The sequence below is a fragment of the Enhydra lutris genome, unplaced genomic scaffold, assembly GCF_002288905.1.
Source record: "Enhydra lutris kenyoni isolate GAN:26980312 unplaced genomic scaffold, ASM228890v2 scaffoldscaffold5, whole genome shotgun sequence".
Classification (NCBI taxonomy): domain Eukaryota; kingdom Metazoa; phylum Chordata; class Mammalia; order Carnivora; family Mustelidae; genus Enhydra; species Enhydra lutris.
The window spans coordinates 37,576,985-37,597,811 of NW_019154089.1; the positions used below are offsets into that span (position 1 = coordinate 37,576,985).

The 20,827-nt window shown below is 50.6% G+C and overlaps 1 protein-coding gene across 1 annotated transcript in view; it reads right to left on the reverse strand.

The window, feature by feature from the left end:
• The window catches only part of LOC111140763 (actin filament associated protein 1 like 1), a 65,046-nt gene that overhangs the window by 28,608 nt on the left and 15,611 nt on the right, over window positions 1–20,827 (reverse strand). The window contains exons 2-5 of the mRNA XM_022492957.1: window positions 3,760–3,888; window positions 2,634–2,717; window positions 1,778–1,875; window positions 547–655 (exon numbers count right to left, since the gene is read on the reverse strand). Coding sequence (XP_022348665.1) covers window positions 547–655; window positions 1,778–1,875; window positions 2,634–2,717; window positions 3,760–3,888 — 420 coding nt within the window. The remainder of the gene's footprint in view (window positions 1–546; window positions 656–1,777; window positions 1,876–2,633; window positions 2,718–3,759; window positions 3,889–20,827) is intronic.

A 20,827-nucleotide genomic window follows, 5' to 3' on the forward strand; every position in this document is an offset into this window, starting at 1 on the left:
ATTTCCCACAGGGGAATACTGTTCATGGTTCCTTGCACATTCTAGAAAAATTGCTAAAATGCATGCGTGAGTGTGTGCGTACCCCATTCAGGAACAAATGGAATCCTATAATAGGTAGTATTCTGTGTTTGAGGTTTTGATCAATGAAGGTATCTTGGAATTCAGTTCTGATCAGCACAGACAGACCCGTTTCATTTTTTTTGGCAGTTGGAGAATAATCCACTGTGCTACTGAGTGAGAGCAGAGCACCACATAAACATTACGTCCCTGCACGATTACATGCATGTATCCAGCCCCCTTCTTATTTTCAGGGTAGGGAAGGGGAATGTCCAAGGCCGGACAGAACTGGGGCTGGAACCAAGTCCCTGATCACTGGGGCTAGGCCCACTGGCCTCCCCCCTTAGAGAGGCTGGGGGCTCAGGCAGCTTTTACCCCGGTTGTACGGAGGGCTGGGTGGGTGCTGGGCTTGGAGCTCCAGCCCTGGCAGGACACACGGGAGCTTTAGGAGAGGAGTCCCAGTTTGGGGGGGGGAGACCAGAAACTTACTGTGGGAGCTGATGTACTCAGGGGACTTGCCCGGTCCCAGGGGTAGGGCCTCTTCATAGTAGTCCTCCGGCGGGGGCCGTTGGGGAAGCGGTGGAGGCAGGTCGGCAGACTGAAGGGGGACAAAGGAGGCAGGTAAGACCAAGAACGCCAGGAGAGCAGAGGGAGTCAGTGGGGTGATGGAAAGGAGGCTGCGGCAGAGAGAGGCAAGAGCCCCAAGGAGGTGGAGGGGGGATGCAGATGTGAAGCGGGAACTTCCAACAGAAGGGCAGAGGGCAGAGGTGGGAACCCTGAGAGGCCACCTGGTCCTCTATTTCTTGCCCGACTTATTTCAGCATCAGGACTTCTTGGGAAGATCTAAGAGTTTTGTGGAAGGTCACATAGATGTCGTTAGGCTTTTGATTACGTAAGCCCACGCAGAATGACCAAAAACCACTGGAGTTCGGCAGTGCTCTGCGAACATGTCAGCACACCTGTGAGGAAGCACGACAAGCACGTGGAAGACACAGTACTCAGTGAGGTGGCACGGCCTCTTGGCTAAGAGCTTAGGCTCTGAGGCCACGGCACTCCCGCTTCACCGGGATTAAGCTCTGTCGCTCACGAGTTGTGGGCACTGACGTGTGTTCACGCTAAGCCTCCGTTTCCTTACCTGTAAAATGGGGATAACAACGGTGCCAACCTCGTTCAGTTATTGTGAGTGTGAAAAGGATGCAGTGAGGGGTCAACAGTTGGTACCACTGGACGGCGATGAGTATAGTGAGTTATGCAGTCAACGCAGTGTTCAATGTGATTATGAGCCCCTTGCCTTAGTTCCATGCATGAAGGCAGGGAACCCCAGGTATGGCCCAAAACTTTATTTTGCAAGTGAAAAACAGGCTCAGAAAGGGGAGGTGGCTCATCTAAGACCGCACGGCAGCAGGAGGAGGGCAGAGGCCACCAAGCCCTGACCCAGAGCTTTCCCCACACTCACTCCATGTTTATTATGGCAATCAGAAATTGTGTGGAGGGACATTCTTTGTGCCTGAAGGGACAGGGCAGTTCACCACATTATCCCTGCTCAGCATGGGCGCGGTGAGCACATCATGGGTCACTGAAATGTTCTCACAGCCTGTTTCTCTCCTTAGAACAGGGTCCTGCACAGCCAGGGGGGTCCTAGGCATTGGTGGGAGAGCTTCACTGGCCACTTCAGATGGACAGAGGGCCAGAGGGTGTGGGAACCCAGGCCATGACTCACGTGTCTCAGAGACGGGCTCTTGGCTGGCTCAGGGCTGGCTCCTTTGCAGGGTTCTCCGTCATCCTCTGGCATGTCCCGGAGGTCGCTCAGGTCACAGTCTACCGAGGGGCAGGCCATGGGGGCAGAGGAAGCCAGGGATGAGCTCGGTAGAATGGGAGGAAGCCTGGACCTGGGGTCTGGAGGCCTCTACCACCTCCTTCGTTAGAAACCCTCAGCAAGCGACCCCATCACTCTGAGACTTGGTCTTCTCCTCTAAACCGATCCAAATAATCCCTCGCCTTGTCTGTCTGCCAAGGTTACCAAGAGGGCCAAAGGAAATGGTATCTGGTGTGGTGTTTTGGGGATTTTCAAGAAGTAGGTCATGAAGGCACTGTGTCTTCCCTCAGTCTCTCCATCCCTGAAACTTTCACCGACCTGCAGCTTTCTCAAAGCGGAATAGTGCTTGGGAGGGAGCAGGGCTGGGACACATCCTGCCCGCAGCCCGGCGTGGCTGCTCCAATGCCCACTGGTAGCTCTCCTTTCTGCTGGGGGGCAGGGAGGCTCAGCCCAGGGTTCAGGCGGCCACCACCAGCGGCTGTGAGCAGCAGAGCGACAGCGTCTTCTGTGGCCTATGCATTCCTCCCTACCTTTCTTCAAATCCTGGGGATGACTTCCTGTGACCATACAGATTCTGACTGGATTTTCAGACCGGGAAGGGCCCAGAGAGGCCAAATGACTTGCCCATTGTGACTCAGTGCTGCAATGTTAAGAGTCAGACTCCCACCCAATCCGAGGGCCCTTCCGGAGACGGGGGCAGGGGGCTCGCACACGCAGGGAGAGGACAGCGCCCAGCTGGGGTTGGGAGAGGGTCGCTTACCAAACTCTTCAAAGAGGGACTCCACGAAGCTGGGCCCAGAGTGGAGGTCTGCTGTGTTCACATACAGGTAGGAGACTTCCTTGGCTGTGAGGAGTGGGAGAGCCCAGCTGCGGTGAGGGGGCTGTGGTCTACTGCTGCCCAATCTGAGGACGGCCAGGTCTCCCCCTCCCGCCACTGGGACACAAACCCACTCAGGACTCGGCCCCTTTGACAAAGCACGTGCACATCCTAAATGAGTTCCCTGGTTTTCAAACTTTGTTCTGATTTTTACCTTGTTCCTGAGCGTCTCCTTCTCCAAGGGAAATGATGCTCAGAGCACAGTATAGAAAAGAGAACATAAGGCTGCTCTGGGGAGGGCCAGGGGACAGGGCCAAGCACGGCTGGCAGACCACCGCCCCTCCCACCCTCCCACAGTCCTGTGAGGCCTGCCGATGACATCAGCCTGTTTTGTCCCTGGAGGAGAGGCTCAGAGAGTCACCCAGGAGTGATGCCCATGCCCTCAACCCTCAGACCCCCACAACACTGTACAGGCACAGTACGGCTTGTCAGAGTTTACTGAAGGGGCTGACCTGGGGCGTCAAGCACAGGCAGGAGTGGATGGGGAGCCCTTGCTGCAGAGCGGACGGTGGGACAGAGAAGCCATGGGGTTCCTGGAGGGGCATGAGGGAAGCCACAGGGCCGGGTACACCTCGCGGAGGGGGTGTGTGTGATGTGTGTGCTGCTTGTGAGTGTCATGCATGAGAGTACATGGGGTGCACAAGGTGTACCTGGGTGTGCTGTGTGTCGTATATCGCGTGAGCTGCGTCTGGGAGAGCGTGCTGCTGGTGAGTGTGGGGCGTGTGTCTCGGGACAGCATATTTGCTGTGGATGTCCTGTGTCGGTGAGACTGTGTTGTGCACACGAGTGAGCATGGTGTGTGTGTGAGTGTGTGTGGCAGCTGTGTTGTGTACATGAGCATTAGTGGGTCGAGTTGGGAGGGGTACAAAGAGCCGCGATGGGGAAGGAACGAAGTGGCTGAGGACACCAGTCAGGCCCTAAAAGTGTTTGGTGGCACGCTGTGAGGCTTCGGCCCTGGGGAGTTCCTGAAGGTTCTTGAGGATCTGGGGGCAGAGGGCCGGTGGCTGACCTGGGAGGGGCTGCAGGCTCTGCAGGATGGAGGCCACAGCCATCTTCTTCTCCAGGGCTGTGTCACTGAGGTACTCATGGTCCAGGAGGCTGAGCAGCCCCGTGAGCTCAGGCAGCAGCTGCTCCAGCACTAGAAGGAAGCACGGGGGTGGGAGGCTTGGGGTCAGGATCTCAGCCCTGCCCTCATCCACCAGAGGCCAGGGCAACCCAGGCCAAAGGCAGGGCGGGTGTGACAGGGAGACCTCAGAAGCCCTCCCACAGCTGTCCCAGGGCTGGCCGCTTGCCTCCCAAGGGAGAGCCCTGCTCAGTTAACCATGACGTTCCGCTGGGCCTCCCCACTCTCCCTCAGACCTCCTATGGCCTTGGCCTGAGGATAGATGCTCCCTGCTTAGGCCTAGTGAGCCCAGGTAACCTGAATAGAGGCTCTCGGCCTGCCCTTGTCCCAGCATGCCCTCGGCTGTCCAGGCCCAGGTCTCCTTCCTCGCTGCAGCTCGGGGCTCCAGTGCAGGTCCCGGGCTGGAGCCCCTGGCCATCCAGGACACAGGCAGGAAGGGAGCCTTCCTGTCCCATCAGTTCATATGCTTCAATCTCTGGAACCTTCTGTTTCCGGTGCCTTGGTGGGAGCCAAACTAAACATTAACCCTTCCCATCCCAGGCCCCAAACCGTTGTCACCAGTCTTTCGGTGATTTACCAGAGTTTTTCAAACTTGAGGGTATAGAGGAATTACCTGATGAGCTCATCAAAATGCAGAGGCGGGCTCAGGTCTGGGGCAGGACCTGAGATTCTGCACTGCCAGCGAGCTCCGGGCTGACGCTGACGCCGCTGGTTGAGACCACACCGAGTGGCAAGCCCCACAGCACGCAGTCCTTTAAGACCGGAACATACCGCAACCATGATGTCATTGATGTGTCCCTGTCCCAAACAGTAACTTGGGACTTGGTTCGCCTTAGACCAGCTTTGTACAGTAGTAGTACTGTCCTGCTTTGTGACTTGCTAGTCACTTGTGCAGAATACTAAAAGCTAAGCGTGTTGAACGATTCTCGTGAGCTGTGCTAAGCCTTCCATACCTATAATTGCATTTAAATTTACTATCGAGCATTTTATGGCTTAGAGTGGTTAAGTAACTCCTCCAGGGTCACACAGCCAATCACACTTCACCTGGCCCTAGCTCCCTCCCTTCTAACTACGGCACTAGACTGCCTTGCAGGACTGCATACAACCATACCAACGAGTTTTGAGATTGGTCCCACGAGCACACCTCCTTTTTAGAGGGAGAAACCAAGGCTCAGAGAAGAGCGGTGTCTTGCTAGCAGTCACACAGAGGCCACCGAAGAGCCAGGCCTTTAGCTTATAGTCTCTGGACTCCCAGCCCCAAGGGCTTCTCTCCACCCTGGACCCTCCTAAAGAAACAACCAGACTCCGACTTACAGTTATAGGGTCTGGGTGTGTTAGAGGGGCTATAACCTCGTGCATAACTGCTGGAGCCAAACTGCTGGGTTCAAGTTTAGATTCCATTCATTATGGTGAGACCTTCGAAAGGTACTTAGCCTGTGACTCAGTTTCCTCCTCTATGTAGGAGTAATAATAGCACTTGTCTTAGAGGGTTGCTGGGAAGATAATTAGGTTATGCATGAGGAGTGCCTTGCCCTATAGAGAGTAAATCTCACCCCACTCAGCTGTTGCCATTGTCACTGTGTTTAGCATGCTGGTCTATGCTGGGTGGGTCTCTAGAGCTGTCTGCTCCCCCAGCAGGCTGGGAGGCTCTAGATAGGGCAGACCGTCCCAGGAATCTCAGCTTCCTCGGCATCTAGTCTGGGGTCTTCTCAGTGCCGGCTCTCCATATGTGTTTCATGAGAGAGGCCGTGAGCGGATGACTACGCCAGGACTTTTTAAAAACTAGAATCGTACGCACAGATAGAGGCACTTGTTGGAAAAAATGGGATGCGGCCATCTCTCTGTGGCATTCCGTCATCACCTTCAAGCTGCTGGAAATGAGCTAAGGGCTGATGCTGTCAGCGGCCACCGCGTGAGCTCCTCTCTGCTGCTGGGCACTGAGATAGGGGCCGTGTCTGTCCTGTCTCATCTGTGAGCAGGTCCTGCTGGGGTACCTTTGTTCCAGAAGAGGACCGAGACCAAGGGAGGCTGCGGATGGTCGCTCACGTGAGAGAGGTGGAACCTGCTGATTCCACGTTTGTGTGATTCCCAGAGCTGTGGAGTCGCACAACGCCAGGGGGCGCCACTCACTTTGCAGCCCAAGTGCAAGGGACCCAGAGGCTCTGCTCTCTCCACGGCCCCAGCCCTGCCAATGCCCTCTGAGCAAGGTTTCTGATGGGAAGATTTCCTTCCTCAAAGTAGGAAACCACTTAAAATCAGAAGAACATCTGAGGTAGATTTTAGCTGTTGCAAAGGAAATCTTTACAAATGGAATCACAGACTTCTTGGACACCCTCAGCAGACACATTGAAAGTCGGTTAACTCAGTTCTAAGATATTGATTGAGCGCTAATTGTGTGCCACTCAGGGGATTAGAAAATGAGTAAGATTGTTTCAGTGGGTATGCTCCCCTCACACACACACACACACACACACACCCCTAATTACTCATGAGGGAGGCCATGGTAAACGCTCCTAGGAAGGCACCACAGGGGACCGTGGTAGCTTTCTCATGGCCTGCAGCCATGGTTCCTATTTGAAAATTCATGACATTGCTCTGATATTACGTGGGAATGTCAAGGCTATGGGATACAGTGACTCTTTATCCCTCTGAAACTTTTTGGCTTTGGGATTCCTTTGCACGTTAGGAAATTATCAAGGCGCCAAAGAACTTTTGTCCTATGTGCCTTACAGTTACCAATATTGACTGTATTCACAATTAAGGCTGAGGAAATTTTAAACCACAAGAACACACCAGCACATATCCCATTAGCCTTCAGAGCTACTGTGTCATCACACAACACAACCTCTGGAAAACTCCACAGTAAACCTAGAAAGAATGGGAGTGAAAAAAGGCATACTGGGTCTGAGTATCATAGAAAAGTAGGTTTGACCTTGTGGACTCCCAGGAAGCATCCCCAATCACACTTTTCTGAGAATCGTGGCCCTTCAGTGAATGACCTTGGATTGCTAAGTCTTGTCCCTGTGTCCACTCCTCCCTCCCTCTCTCCCCAACTCCCTCCCGCCCTTTCTGCCTCTCATTTCACTCTGCAGTCCCGACGATTTCTTCTTGCTCTTATCAGCCAAAGCTTATGTGCCAAAGCTTAGATTCCTGCTTCTAAAAGCTCTCCTGCTTCTAATTTGAGGTTTGTTGCAATCGTTTTCAAAGTAAGAACAATTAGGTTCCGAGTGAGTTCTCTGCACGGAAAGGTGGGGGAGTTTTAATACCTAAGCTTTGTTAACGGCTCTTTAAATTCTTTTCCCTGATTGTTAATGGGACTCTTAACATGGGACCCTGACTTCTATGTGTTCTTGTTGAATGGAGACGTGATCACAAAAGTCCAAATAGAGCAAAGGAGAAGGAGGGAACCGAGTGAACCTGGGAGAAGCAGATGGGCAGTGAGGAACTGCCCAGGACCTGTGGCAGCTTCTGTAGCCTGAAAGGACCTGGCAGGGAGCAGGTGGCTGAGGGACAGTCCCCCAGCATTTCCAGAGTTGGTTGGTGGAGGGAGCGTGAGCCACAGGCGGCATCTCAGCCTGCAGAGGGCAAATGGGCGAGAACCCTTCCCCCAAGGCAGAGCAGTGACTGTGTGCTGGGCACTTAAGGTTCACCTTCTCATTTCAGCCTCATAAACTGCACAGGAGGGACGTAGTGTGGTGCTCTGTGTCCCAACGAGGGAGGGAACAGAGGCTCGGAGAATCGAGGCCACACTGCTAGTAACTGGTAAGGCCAGCCCTGGAGCGCAGGTCTGTCCAACGTCACAGTGTACACCCTGTGCTGGAATCTTCCATCAGAGAACGTGGGCTGACAGCAGTGGAGGCCAGACTGGGGCAGGGAAGAGGCAAGTAGCCCCTCAAAACCCTCCTGCTAAGGGCTCTGGGCCATGACTTCATCTGGGTTCCCGACCTGGGGACCATAACCCTTACTGGGGGGCTGAAATTCTTGCTCAGTCCATCTCTTTGCTCTGGGCCTGTTTGTGAACTTCAGAGCCCTCACTCTGGAGATCTCAGAGAAGCAAAACAAGCCTCTCAAATCATCTACCTGGCTTCAACAGCAGGATCTCATCCCAGGGGGCCCCTTATACATCCTGGGCACAAAAGGGTTTTCAGCGGGTGCTCGGCTCTTCAAAGGCAGTCCCGAGCTCTCCTCCCAAAAACTGGCTTTCAGGGGCAATGACTGTGGCAGTCCTTCCGTGGCAGCTTCGTCTTTAGTGCCAGAGAACTGAAACCACAGGGATTTAAGTGATGGCAGAATTGAACATGGAGAGAAATCGTATGTGTATAGTGCATATGGTGAGGGCTTCTGCCAGGCCTCAAACACAGGACAAAGCCAGGACAGCAGCCTCAAATTTTAGCAAGAAAGAGACTCTCCCAGGGGCGTTGTTGGAAAGGCTGATTCCTGGATCTCCTCCCTGGGCCTTCTGGTTCTGCAGACCCTCTACTGAGAACCAAGAAGCTGCATTTTATTTCATTTTATTATTTATTCTTTTTATTTAAAAGATTTTATTTCTTTATTTACCAGAGAGCGAGAAAGAGAGAGCGCAGGCAGAGGGAGTGGGAGGCAGAGGAAAAAGCAGGCTCTCTGCTCAGGATGTGGGACTCGATCCCAGGACTCCGGGATCACGACCTGAGCCCAAGGCTGCTGCTTAACCGGCTGAGCCACCCGGGCGCCCCAGAAGCTGCATTTTAATAAGCACTCCAGGTGGTTCTGAGGTTCAACCCGTGAAAGCTACTCCGCCAGAAAACCCACACTGCAAGGCACGTTTGTGAACCCAAGGAACATGGGAAGGCGTTTCTCCTTTGCTCCCAAGTTGTCATCAGACCTCACCTTAGAAAAACCGCACGTCCAGGTGGGAACAGGAGCTCCCACAGATTATAACTAGCCGGAGCAGGGGGGCTGGCTGAGAGGAGCATGGTGCGTGGGCCCTTGCGGTCAGACCCGGCACCCTGCAATTCTCCAGCCACTGCTTCCAAGCGACAGCAAGATGGCACGCTGGGGAGCTCTGCGCCCTGGCCTTCTGTCTGTCACCCTGATGGCGAGGTGAGGCCAAGTGCCGAACGACCCCTGCAGAGCGAGGCAGCTGAGTGTGTGCAGCGCTCTGTCTTCGGTGCCTGGAGCCTGCACTCAGTCGGGGCCCTGCTGCCGTGAGGGCTGCTATCTCCCGATCGCCTCTGAACCGTGCTGGCTCCCGAGCACCGCTCAGGTGCTGTCTGGCCACAGATCTGCCATAGTTGGGTACCAAGCTCCGTGAGGACAGGAACTGTGTCTCGGTCACAGTAGCTGTCCGATAAGCATTTGTTTAGCCAACGTGGTGGCATTTTGATGACCTAGTCCAACCTTCTCATTTTAAAGACGTGACAAGTGGAGGTCCGAGAGGTTCTTTGACTTAGCTAGGGCCTCACAATGAAATGAAAATCAAAGTCCCTAATGTTAAAGTCACACAAAGCTTGCGACTTGGCGGAGTCATCAAAGAGTGAGCGAGAGCACGGGCCGTGCACCATCTGGCCCCTCCTCGCTTGGCTGCTTTCCAGTGGTGGCCCCCCGGGGAAATTTCCTAACTTGTCCAAGCTTCCAGTTCTCTATCTGCAGACCCCGGGGTCATCACAGTAACTGCTTCATGCAGTCATTGTAAAGATGAAAGGAAGCCACGCACGGGGGCTCAGTGCTCTGGACAGGTGCCTGGCCATTCACGTGTGACCTCCAGAGAGTTTCGGGTGCTGGGGCACAAGGGAGGGGAGGGAGGGGGTGTCCGGGGACAAGAGGACACGGGGACTCTGCAAGCCTTGCCACGTTGACAGTTACATAGCTCTGAGCCAGACACTGAGCTTAGGGTAACTGTGGTGGTAGGAAGGGTTGGAGCCCCTTTCCTCAGGGGGCTCCTACCCCAAGGACCACCCCCATTCCAGATGAGGGGACATCTTTCATTTGGAGGGTCCCTAGTCAGGAAGAATCTCCTTCACCAATTCCTAACCGGCCCCCTCCCATCTTCACTCCTGGTCCAGGTCTTGCCTGCTTTCTGAGGACAGACTAGGGCATCGGGACAGCATTATCTTTTGTGTCTAAAGTTTATTTAGAACCACGAATACATTTCATTGATCTTGTTTGGTTTAGCTGAGCCTTAGGGAGGTACAGTGAATTCCAGTGAGGGGAAAAAAAAAAAACAACAGGAAGAAATGGTTTAATCATTGTTTATAAAACTTCAATCTTTCACTAAGTGGACAGACAGGCTCGGAAACCCAAGATGGGTGATAATTGTTCATTAGGTTGCAAAAAATTTTGCCAAATAAAATCAGGAACTATTTTAAAATATATTTAAGATTAGACCACTAAGTGTTTACTTGTTACTGGTGAATACCCAACTAAGATCAATTTTCTCTCCGCTCCTCCACCCTCCCCACTTCATTTAAATCAAAATGAGATGGTGCAGAGCAGAAAATAAGCCACAGGCAGAAAGCACTGTTGCTTGCTCCCAGGACTGTACCCCCATGCAGTATGAATGAAGTTTTCAATCCAAAGGTCTTTATCATAGCCGGTATGGGTTCTACCGCAAAGGCTGGATTTATTTAGAGATCTCAAAGGTAAAAGAGTCTAATTTCCGAAACAAAAGAGAAGTGAATAATTAACCTTCTGCAAACCACAGGAATAATAACCCCTGTTTTGGCACTGACCTGGTCAGCCTAGTGGGCGCCCTGACTTGTGATCTCATTCCTGGGCAATTTTCAGACTATGGAATTTACAAAAATGCTTGGAAACAGCTTGCAAGTTACAATGCCATTAAATGCAAAGCAGTGGGAGGAAATACGATTTCTCTTTCCCCCATCTCCTTTTTTGACAAGCCTCTCTAGGACAAAGATAACTCATCCTTCTTTGTCTTCAAAGTCAGAGAACATGCAACAAGCATGATTCAAAAATGGAAAACAGGAGAGTTGTCAGTATATGGTGTTTACAAAGGGCATACCTGTTTTGTTTGTTTACTCAAATTTTCTTTCTCATTTTCCGAACGACAAAATAACCCAATTTCCAGCTTCTGAGCTGGAGAAAGGACCAATGTGTTACTTTAAAAATTTTTGGTCATGATCTGAGAGATGACTTTCTGTATCCTGTGCTACAATAAGCTAGCGCATTCATGAGGTCTGACTCCATTGTGGGGGTGGGGAGGCAAGGCACCCTGAAAAGGCAAGCAGTCTACTTAGCAGGTGTGACTTCAATGTTTGGGTAGGGGGAAGGGAAGGAAGAGGAACCCTTTTCTGTGGACTTCCAGTTCTGCAGACCCTTCCAGAGAGACTTTCCTCTAGGTTGTGCCTTCATGCTCCTTTCCTCAGCCTCTTAATCCAGGGCCTTCGCATACGCTGTTCGTTCTGCTTATCAGAACTCCCTTCTCCTGCCAACCAGTGATGCCCTCCTCCACTCTCTGCTCACTCGTGACTGCTTCAGGGAAGTTTCCCCTGTCTTCTCCACCACATCTGTCCCCCTATTTTATAGTACAATAGCATCACTCTCTCTGTGGTATGTGCCATGGTGAAATGTTACATTTAAGTATGCATTTCTTCAATTAACATCAGCTTCCCCAACTTGAGCCTGAATGCCCTGAGGGCAGGAATAGCACCAGCTTTTGCTGGTACCTGACACAGAGTACATGCTTAAGTTATTTGTGGAATCAATGAATTCTTGATGCAAACTTAGGAGTTGCTAGTCTAGTAGTTAATGTGATTGAAAAACCATGTCTTTAATAGTGGGTCGGCATCGTAAAAAGATGCTTAAAAAAAAAAAAAAGAAAAGAAAAAAAAAAGCAGGTAACAATAGTCCCGGGAGCAGAAGAAAGCAGAGGTCCAATTTCCTACTTGGCTAAACTCCCCAAACCCTATTTGGTTGAGCTTGTATCTCTCGTGTGAATACGGCTGCCAACGGATTCAGTGGTGCACATTTTGTAGTTGGTGGATTTTAATCCTAACGTAGAAACTGGGAAATAATAATGACTAACATATATTAAGCAACCCAAACTACTTAAGTTCAAGGCCTGTCTCCTCCACCCCACCCCCCACGGCCTAGCTGTGCACTTTTGGGACACTTACATTACCACATGTGTCTCATGTACAACACCAGGGACCTATGAGCCTATGTACCTCATCTGTGGGAACGAGCCCTAATGCATGGAAATGTGCCTACTACGGTGCCCGGCACATAGTAGGTTCTCAATAAATGTTGGCTGTTTATATTACTCTCATTGTTATTCTGTGTCACCCTCTGCTTTAAACGATTTACTTGTATTATTTACACAATTTAATTCTTATGGCAAGGTGGGCTAGCCCCATTTTGCAGGTGTGGGAACTCCAGATTCCAGAGTGGGAAGAACAAGGAGGAGCTCTTCAGGGATGCCCGCCCCCGTGGTCCCTCATGGCAGTACTTCCCACTGCCCAGCTCTGGGCTAAATGCACACCAAAGGTCTGCAGAATTCTCCCTTAATTTGTGGGTGCAGACATCTCTCCTTCTCCTGCCCACAGTCTCTTCCAGGTTGTTGCAAATCTACTTATTGGGGGCCACGGGGACACCTCATTTCCTCTGAATTCATAAGCCCTTCTCTCGGAGCCCAGGTGAAGGCCAAACAGTGGGCACAATGGCAGAGGGAACCACGCTGGTTGGACCAGCATTATTGGTCACTAAAACAAACACTTCCTGTTGTCCCAGAGTGTTTGGGGAAGACCATGGGTCATGTGGGCTGGAAAAGAATGAAAAAGGAGCAGCAGAGAAACCCAGCTGCAAAGCCAATGTCTTGGTGCTGACTGCTTTCCAGGAGTTAAATATAGCCCCTGAGTGAGGGAGGGCCAGGGAGGGTCACCTTGGAAGGCATTGTGCGTGTTCATTACAGCTGGTGCAGGAAACACAATATCCTTTATGCTGAAGAGAATAGTACAGGTTTGACTCCACAAGCCAGAAGCGCAGAATCCTAAGGGAGGGAGGAGGGAAGGAAGAGGGGGAGGACTTGGGGGTTCGGTCTGAGAGGACTGGTTTGGGGCCACACCTCCCATCTGCTAGGGTGGAATTTGGGGTAAGTCACTCAACCGCTCCGAGCATCCCCTTCCGCTCTGTAAGGAGGGGCTCAGGAGGTCCAGGTGTCGGTTCGTATGAGGAGGGAAAGGATTTTAAACCGTGAATCATTATTAGAGATGTTAGGGGAGCACACTTCTCTGATCTGTTATTTAAGGAAGACAGGGAGGCCAGAGGTCAGGGAGGTCACAGGTTAGTTGGGAAGCAGGTCATAGGGGCCTTTTATGGGACTCTCTTTGTAGGAGTCAGGCCAGGGTGACAGGCTCAGGGAACCCCCGAATCTTAAATGGCTTTCCCAGCAGCCGCTCTGCCCAGGCTCCCCCATCCACCAGCAGCATCCTCACTCTGGGCATCTGGTGTCCCACCCCTGGGCCACCAGGGAAGCCATTTCCAGACAGGAGGGGGTGGGGAAAGCCACTGACTTCCGAGGAAATAGCTTTTGGCTGTGGGACTGGGCTCTCCCAGAATTGTTCCTTTGTCTGCAGATTCCTCCCTGTTTAGCTCACAAAGGAAATGGTTCCAGGAGGAAGTGGAAAACTGTGACCCACACATGCACAAGATGGTGGCTGCTTCCGACCAAGGCAGTCTGCACCATCTCTTTCATCAGAGCGGGGCAGAAGCAGTCCGGAGAGTAGCCCGGGATACCCAATGATAAAAGCAGGTAGTTTTTTTTAAGCTCTTAAATGATGTTCCAGATGTTGTGCTAAGCATTTTGTCTAGATGACCTCACTTAATTCTCATAATGATGCTGTGAGGTAGATACTATTTTTACACCTGACTCGTGAAGCTCAGAGATGCCCAGTTATTTGCCTAAAGGAACACAGCCAGCAAAACCCAGATTCAAACCTAGACTTAACTCTAGAGCATAAGCTCCTAATTGCTGCATTATAAGAGCTTCTGGCCTTCTTCCTCTAACGGGGGTGCTTTACCCCCAAAGCTTGCTAGAACCAGCAGTGAGTGCTTCAGGACTTTCCCCACTGCTGTCCATTCACAGGTTCCGGGCCTGAGGTCTAGATGGAACAGGGCTTTCTGCTTCTGAGAAGTTTGAATTTGAGGACCCATCCCACAAATACCCTGGGGCAGACACCAAAGACATCTGGGTAAGTGTATGCAGATAATAATAAAGATATCCAAGAAAGACAGTGAGCATTTATTGAATGCTTCCCACGAGCTGGGCACCGTGCCTGACACTTTGATTTCTTTTCTTTTCTTTTCTTTTTTTTTTTAAAGATTTTATTTATTTATTTATTTGACAGAGAGAGAGAGAGAGAGAGATCACAAGTAGGCAGAGAGGCAGGCAGAGAGGCAGGCAGAGAGAGAGGGAAGCAGGCTCCCCGCGGAGCAGAGAGCCCGATACGGGGCTGGATCCCAGGACCCTGAGACCATGACCTGAGCTGAAAGCAGAGGCTTTAACCCACTGAGCCACCCAGGATAGAACTTCAGGGGGTGCCTGGGTGGCTCAGTCCAGCATCCGACTCTTGGTTTCTGCTCGAGTCATGATCTCATGGGTTGTGGGATTAAGCCCCAAATAGAGCCCACCATCAGACTCTGGGCTTCATGCTGGGTAGAAAGTCTTCTTAAAGATTCTCTCTGTCTCTCCCTTCTCCCATTCATGCATGCTCCCCTGGCCTCTAAAATAAGTAGATAAAATCTTAAAAAAAAAAAAAAAGTAGAACTTCGGGTGGATAAGAATTGAGTTAATCCTGACCCTTGCTTCAGGAGACACTGTCTCACTCTTTCAAACATTCTCCACTTGTATTTACTTATTTGTTTATATGATCGGTTATTTTTGCAAATGTAGTAAGGACCCACAAATCTGCCATTCAAAGCAAAAGCCGGGGTTCAGACGATATCTTATATCTAACTACGATCCCGTGCTTCTTGGTGCTGAAACCCAGCCTAACGGCCATCCTGAATGCTGTGTTTGTCACACCCTTGTTTTCCCTTATATATAGTGCCATTGCAACTAGACATAGCCACAAAAACTTTAAAAACCTATAGTTGTTTCTAACTTTATTAAGAGGGCGTACAATGCTATAGGTAATCTTTGTGACTTTTTCTTTACTATTATCCTGCTAAGATCTACTCTTACCGTTGTCTGTCATTGTGTTCATTCATTGTGTTCTATGATAGTCCATTACTGGAATAGTCTCTGTGGCCGCCACTCTGTGCCTACTATACTTCACCTAATCTTTGCGGTAGCCCCAAAGGAGCTCTTCTTATCCCCATTCTACTGACAAGAAACTGAGGCCTAGAGAGGCTAACGAAATTTCTGGAGGTCCCAAGTGCCCGGTTTGAAACATTCTGGTTTCTCATTCCACCGTGTTTTAGTGTAGAGGAAAAAACACAGGCTCTAGAGCCAAAAGCTCAGGGCTCAAGTCCCAGCTCCACACTTAATGGCTGTGTGACCTTGGACTAGTTGCTGCATGTCTCTGGGTCTCAATTTCCTTAAGATTAAAGTGGAGTGATGGTGGCTGCCCTACCCACCTCTCACGCCTCTTATGAAACTCAGATCTGACAACGTCTGTGCAAAGTGGAGCACTGACGCTTTGCAGATCAGTGAAGTGTGATTATTCATACGTATATAGATCATCCGTTCCGCCTCTCCCCCAACGAACCACAGAACCTCTGTAGGACTCAGGAGATGAGTCGGAAGAACAGCGCTCCCATTCAGAAATGCAAAGGATTAGGTTGACAATGAGCCCACAGAAACCTCAGTGTGATAAAAGAACCAGAAAATCATCCGTAAATGCCTCAGGCTGCACTCTTAGGAACATACTCTGTACTTATCTTTGTTATGTTTGATGGTTTTTTTTTCTTAAGTCATTTTTTACTATTTCTTACCTATTTTCACTATCTGACATCATGATATTTCCTCTGCATGGCTTGTTCTCCTCTAACGGCTGCCAAATACTGTGCGGCCTGATTCAGCATCTGCCTCTGCTGTCCAGTGCCCAGCACAGTAAAGGGTGCACAGCAGGTGCACTGGGGACTGATTAGCTGACAACCCAGAACTCAGAGAAGGACCACGGACTAGGGAGAAGACCAGGTAAATTCTACCTAGGACAACTGTCTCCAAGAGCAGAAGGGCTCATGGCGGGGTGGGGGTGAGGGAGGCAAGGAGGGGGAGCAAACTTGTCCCCTGGGAGTACCAGGGGAACTGGGGGATAGAGCTGCACGGTAGCTCAAGACCACACCAGCTTAAGGAAATCTAAACTAAGAAGAGAGGCAGATGTCCCTTCCAAGAGGGGCTGAGCCCCAGGGGGACAGCTCTTTCGCAGGGAGGTGGAAAAAGAGTCAGTACAGTGGGGAGGTGAGACATGGGCACCCAGAGTAACACCTGGGATTTGCCTTTCCTAGCTTGGAGACCCAATGCAGGAGATGTCACCTTAGTTTTGTCATCTGTGACACAGAGATCATGAGAGGGCTCCCCTCAGAGGTTGTGGTAAGTGGAAAGGGAGGTCAGCCTAGCCATTCCCTCCCTTCCTCTCTCCCGCCTTCCCTCCCTCCCCTTCCCCTCCTTGCCTGCAGAAACCTCCCATTGCCAGCTCTGGATTGGTGCCTACCAGGTGCCCAGGACTCCAGGCCGCAGGGAGTGCAGGCATCCTGGGGCAGGCTCTGGGAGACCCCCAGGCTGATTCCTGTCCCCAGGGCTAGGGCAAGGCTCCAAGAAAGTGATGACAGAAAGTCCTGGGGATGGGGGACTTGAATTGCAGAGAGCCCCAGACAAACGTCTCCTCTGTTTCTACATCAGACCAACGATTCTACACAATTAACTCTATTTGAAAATGGATAGACTCTGAAGTTTTAAGTTTCTCTGTTCTTAACCGAAACACAGAGGTGAGCTAATGTTACCCAGTCTGCTGTTTGTGTGCCGCTCCTAACTGGTCACCTCCTTCCAGTCTCAACCTTCCCACTGTGACGTGAGCTCACTGCTGCCCCTAACGATTTCCCCCAACGGCAACGCACCTGCCCGATTGACAGCTCCCCAGGGCCCCAACACCAGTTTCCTCTGTGACATAGATGATCGAAGACCTTCCCATGTGCTCCCTATGGCTAATCCCCGATTCCTCTGTCGTTTCATCCCTTCCCAGGATGGGCAGAATCTAGAGGGAAAGCAGAATCTAGAGGGAAAGCGGCTACAGACGGAACTTGAATCCCAACCTGATTCATTAAGAGAAGTGATCATTTACAAACCTGTATTTTAAGTATTAGGCATTATTGTTTTTTTGTTTTTTTTTTTTAAACTAAATGCTTCCTCTGTGCTGAGTGCCTTCCTTGCATGAAGCCAATGACCCCTTAGGGAGACAGGAGATTGTGATCTCCATTTTTAGTTGAGGAAACTGAGACCCTGGGGGATTAAGTGGATGAGGGGAGCTAGGATTCAAACTCTGGGCAAGTTGACACCACAGCCAGTGCACGGAGCTTTTGCATTATGCTGCTTCTGTCATTAGTTACAAATCCCAGCAACCCGGCTTCTCAGGGACTGGCACAGGCCCAGCTGGGGACCTGGAGGATAAAGCCCTCCTCTATCAAAGGAACACCTCTACCTGATCTTCTGGGCTGTAGGCACGCCCACCCCGTTGCACACTGAGCACACTTCTGGGGCTTTCTTCTTTTCACTCTGGCTTTTTCTCTACCTACATGCTGCCTCCCCAGGGTTTCTGAGGTTCCTGGCTAGAAAATGCCCCTTGAATGCTCTGTATTCCCTGATGGACACGGAGCAGAGAGGACCTCATGTCACAGGCATTGGGGCCTTGCTGGGAGACGCGGGTGCAGGGACTCTGAGCTTCCCCTCCGCCACACCTCAGAGCTGCACCTGGTTGCTGGCCATGAGGAAACGCGATCAGTCTTTCCAGCTTCCCAGCACACTCCTAGATCAGTTTTCTTCTGGGTTCAAGTGGAGCTAAAAAAATCCCCCTTGGTTTCATATCAGCTGCATCTGCTCTCAGCAAACCCTTCAACAAGAATGGGCAGGGAGAATAAATATTTATTCTACAAACGAATAAATCTGATTCCATCTTCAAAAGAAAGCTGCCGTATAAATTATCATAATTTCTCCATTTTAAAATGGCATCGATTTAAAGATGTTTTATCTGCCTAATAACAGCTTTTGGGAGGAAAAACAGAAAAATGAACTAATTGATATATCAGTTGTGAGACATGTTCTATTTTTTAAAAAAGGTGTCTCGGTATCAGTTAATTTTTTTTTTTTCTAAACATGGTCCAATTCAATTCTCATTTTATTTTTTTTGGGCTCTGGTATTCTCAGGAAAAAAAAGCTCCCAAGCCTTGCTTAACTACTGTGATACATGGGTTATCACCAAGTGTCTTGGCCCCCTGGCAGTGCTGTTTAGCGCTGTGGGCTGCTGGGTCAGCGCGGGTACGGCATGGCCACCCGTGTGCTAATGGCAGCTCTGAGGCCCCCAAAGCCAATGGACGTGATTTCTCCCCAGCAGAGATTACGTCTGAGCTTGCAGATACCTCACGACCATGCTGGTGGTCCCGCGGAAAGCCCGTTGGAGCCCATCATAGAACATGAGGCAAGACACTGCCCCTTGAACCTCAGTTTCCCCAGGTGTAAAACAAGAGTCATAGCGTAAGATAGGTGGTCTTCAAATGTTCTTCTAATGGAGTTATGGGAACTGTGGAGCTTCCTTCAGGGCTGCCTTGGGCGTAAGAGGGATGGAATGGACTGTACTGTGTTCTCACTCCCACTTCACTCTGAACAGTTCTATTGCTTAAGATTTTGTTTGCAGAAGGATTCTGGGACTAAAAGTAGTTTGAAAACATGAGTAAATGGCCTTCTGGGGTCCTTCCAACACTACTCTTGAATACATACTCTTGTATGGTCTAAAGGATAGAGCTTCCTTTCTTAGTCTGGACACCGTCAGAATCCTTCTTAGCACAGTGCTCTGGGTCGATACTCCCAAACTCATTGTAGTCTAATCCAAGGGTTGGCAAACTTTTTCTATGAAGGACTAAATAGTACGAATTTTAGGCTTTACCGACCACATATGACCTCTGTTACAAGTACTCCACTCTGCTCTTGTAAGTGAGAAAGCCATAGACAATGCATAAGGAATGGGTGTTTCTGTGTTCCAATAAAACTTTATTTATAAAAGCTGGTGACAGGCTGGATTTGGCTTGTAGGCCAAGGTGTGCAGATCCCTGCCTCATAATACTGATACTTTGACCAGACAGACGAAGGAACTGAAGCCTACGGAGGCGGGTCTAGGAACTGGGTTTGCTTGGGATCCTGTCTCCCAGACAGCGGACCTGCTTCCACGGCCCCACACGGCTCATTTAGCCGTGAGTCTTAGCCCAATTTTAACTGCGGGCTACACGTTTGAGGGCATGGTGCCTGGAAAAGACACGTGCCCCACTTCTCTCTCTCAAGAGATCAGTTTTCCCCGAGGCTCTAAGAGGGCTATAAAAAGCCACCGAGCGGGCTGTCGACAAATTCCCCAGAGCTGGAATGACTGCAATGTGGTGCCACATTCTGTCCCCGCTGCGGCCTGACAGCTGCTCCGGGGAGGAGAATCGCGCCGGACCGGCTCTGTACCTCCACCCTCATCTGGGGCGAGGCTGGGATTCCCCAGATGGAATTTTAGATGGAGGACAAGCCCTGCCTGGGGCCTCTTTCTTCGTTCCAGGAGGATGAGAGCTTCTTGAATCCTTAACACTAGAACTCTGAGGCCACAGTGGGAGGAGGGGAAAGGGTAAGAGATAAGATCTTATGCCAGCTGCCTGGCCATATCACTCACTGACGAAAGGTGCCCTCTTTTCCTCCCCTGGTTCTCAGCACCCTCTCTGCCCCGGCCTTGAAATCCGGACCTAGTAAATCCTTGTAGCTTATCTAGCAAGTCCTCCCTATAACTGACTTGGGGATGACCCTCCAGCATTCAATGAAAAACTGAGGTTTGGAGGTAAGCAGGGCTGCGTAAATAGAAGGACCTTTCTAAGGCTCAGTTTCTTCATCTGTAAAATGGGGATACTTAAAAAAAATATGTGCAATAAACGTTCAGTTATCTAGCGAAAGTAAATTACGGGAAATAACTTTATAATCCAACAGAGGGCAAAGTTACGATACACATTCTTGCTGAATTCCCTTGGCAGGTGAGATGGCAGTGCTCAAAAAAGGTAAGAATCACAAATACACCAAACACTGTCCACGCGTTCGCACACTGACAGGAGCCACGTTCCTTCTTGGGAACACACTTAATGGCCTACTGCAGATCTAGATTTTGCCATAAACTTTTTTTTTCTTTTTTAGAAGATTTTATTTATTTATTTGACGGAGAGAGAGAGAGAGATCACAAGCAGGGGGAGCAGCAGCAGGAGAGAGAGAAGCAGGTTCACTACTGAGCAGGGAGCCTGAAGCGGGGCTCGATCCCAGGACCCTGGGATTATGACCTGAGCAGAAGACAGACGCTCAACCGACGGAGCCACCCAGGCGTCCCTGCTGTAAACCTTTAATACAAAATCATATTCATACTTTTATAATTCACACACATGCCCTGGCTACACGCGGTACAGATGGTCTTAGCCATAGCCGTGGGCGGCAGTTTGGGATGGAATTTTCGGTCCAAATGAAACAATGAAACAAACGGCACGTTTGCTCTGCAGAGAGGCTAAAACACATCAAGCTCGTGGCAGTGCAAGCATGAGAGGACCCCTTGTCAAATGCAGACGCCCCGACTCCCAGGGAGTGCTCAGTGGGCTCTTCTGAACATCCGCTCTGTGTGAAACACTGGCCACGAGAAGACAAGACTGCCCCAGACCACAGGACTCACAGATACCTAGAAGGAGCATTTCAGTTAGTGCAATAAAATCTTCTAAAAGCCAAGACTGAGGAGGGCGGCGGTCA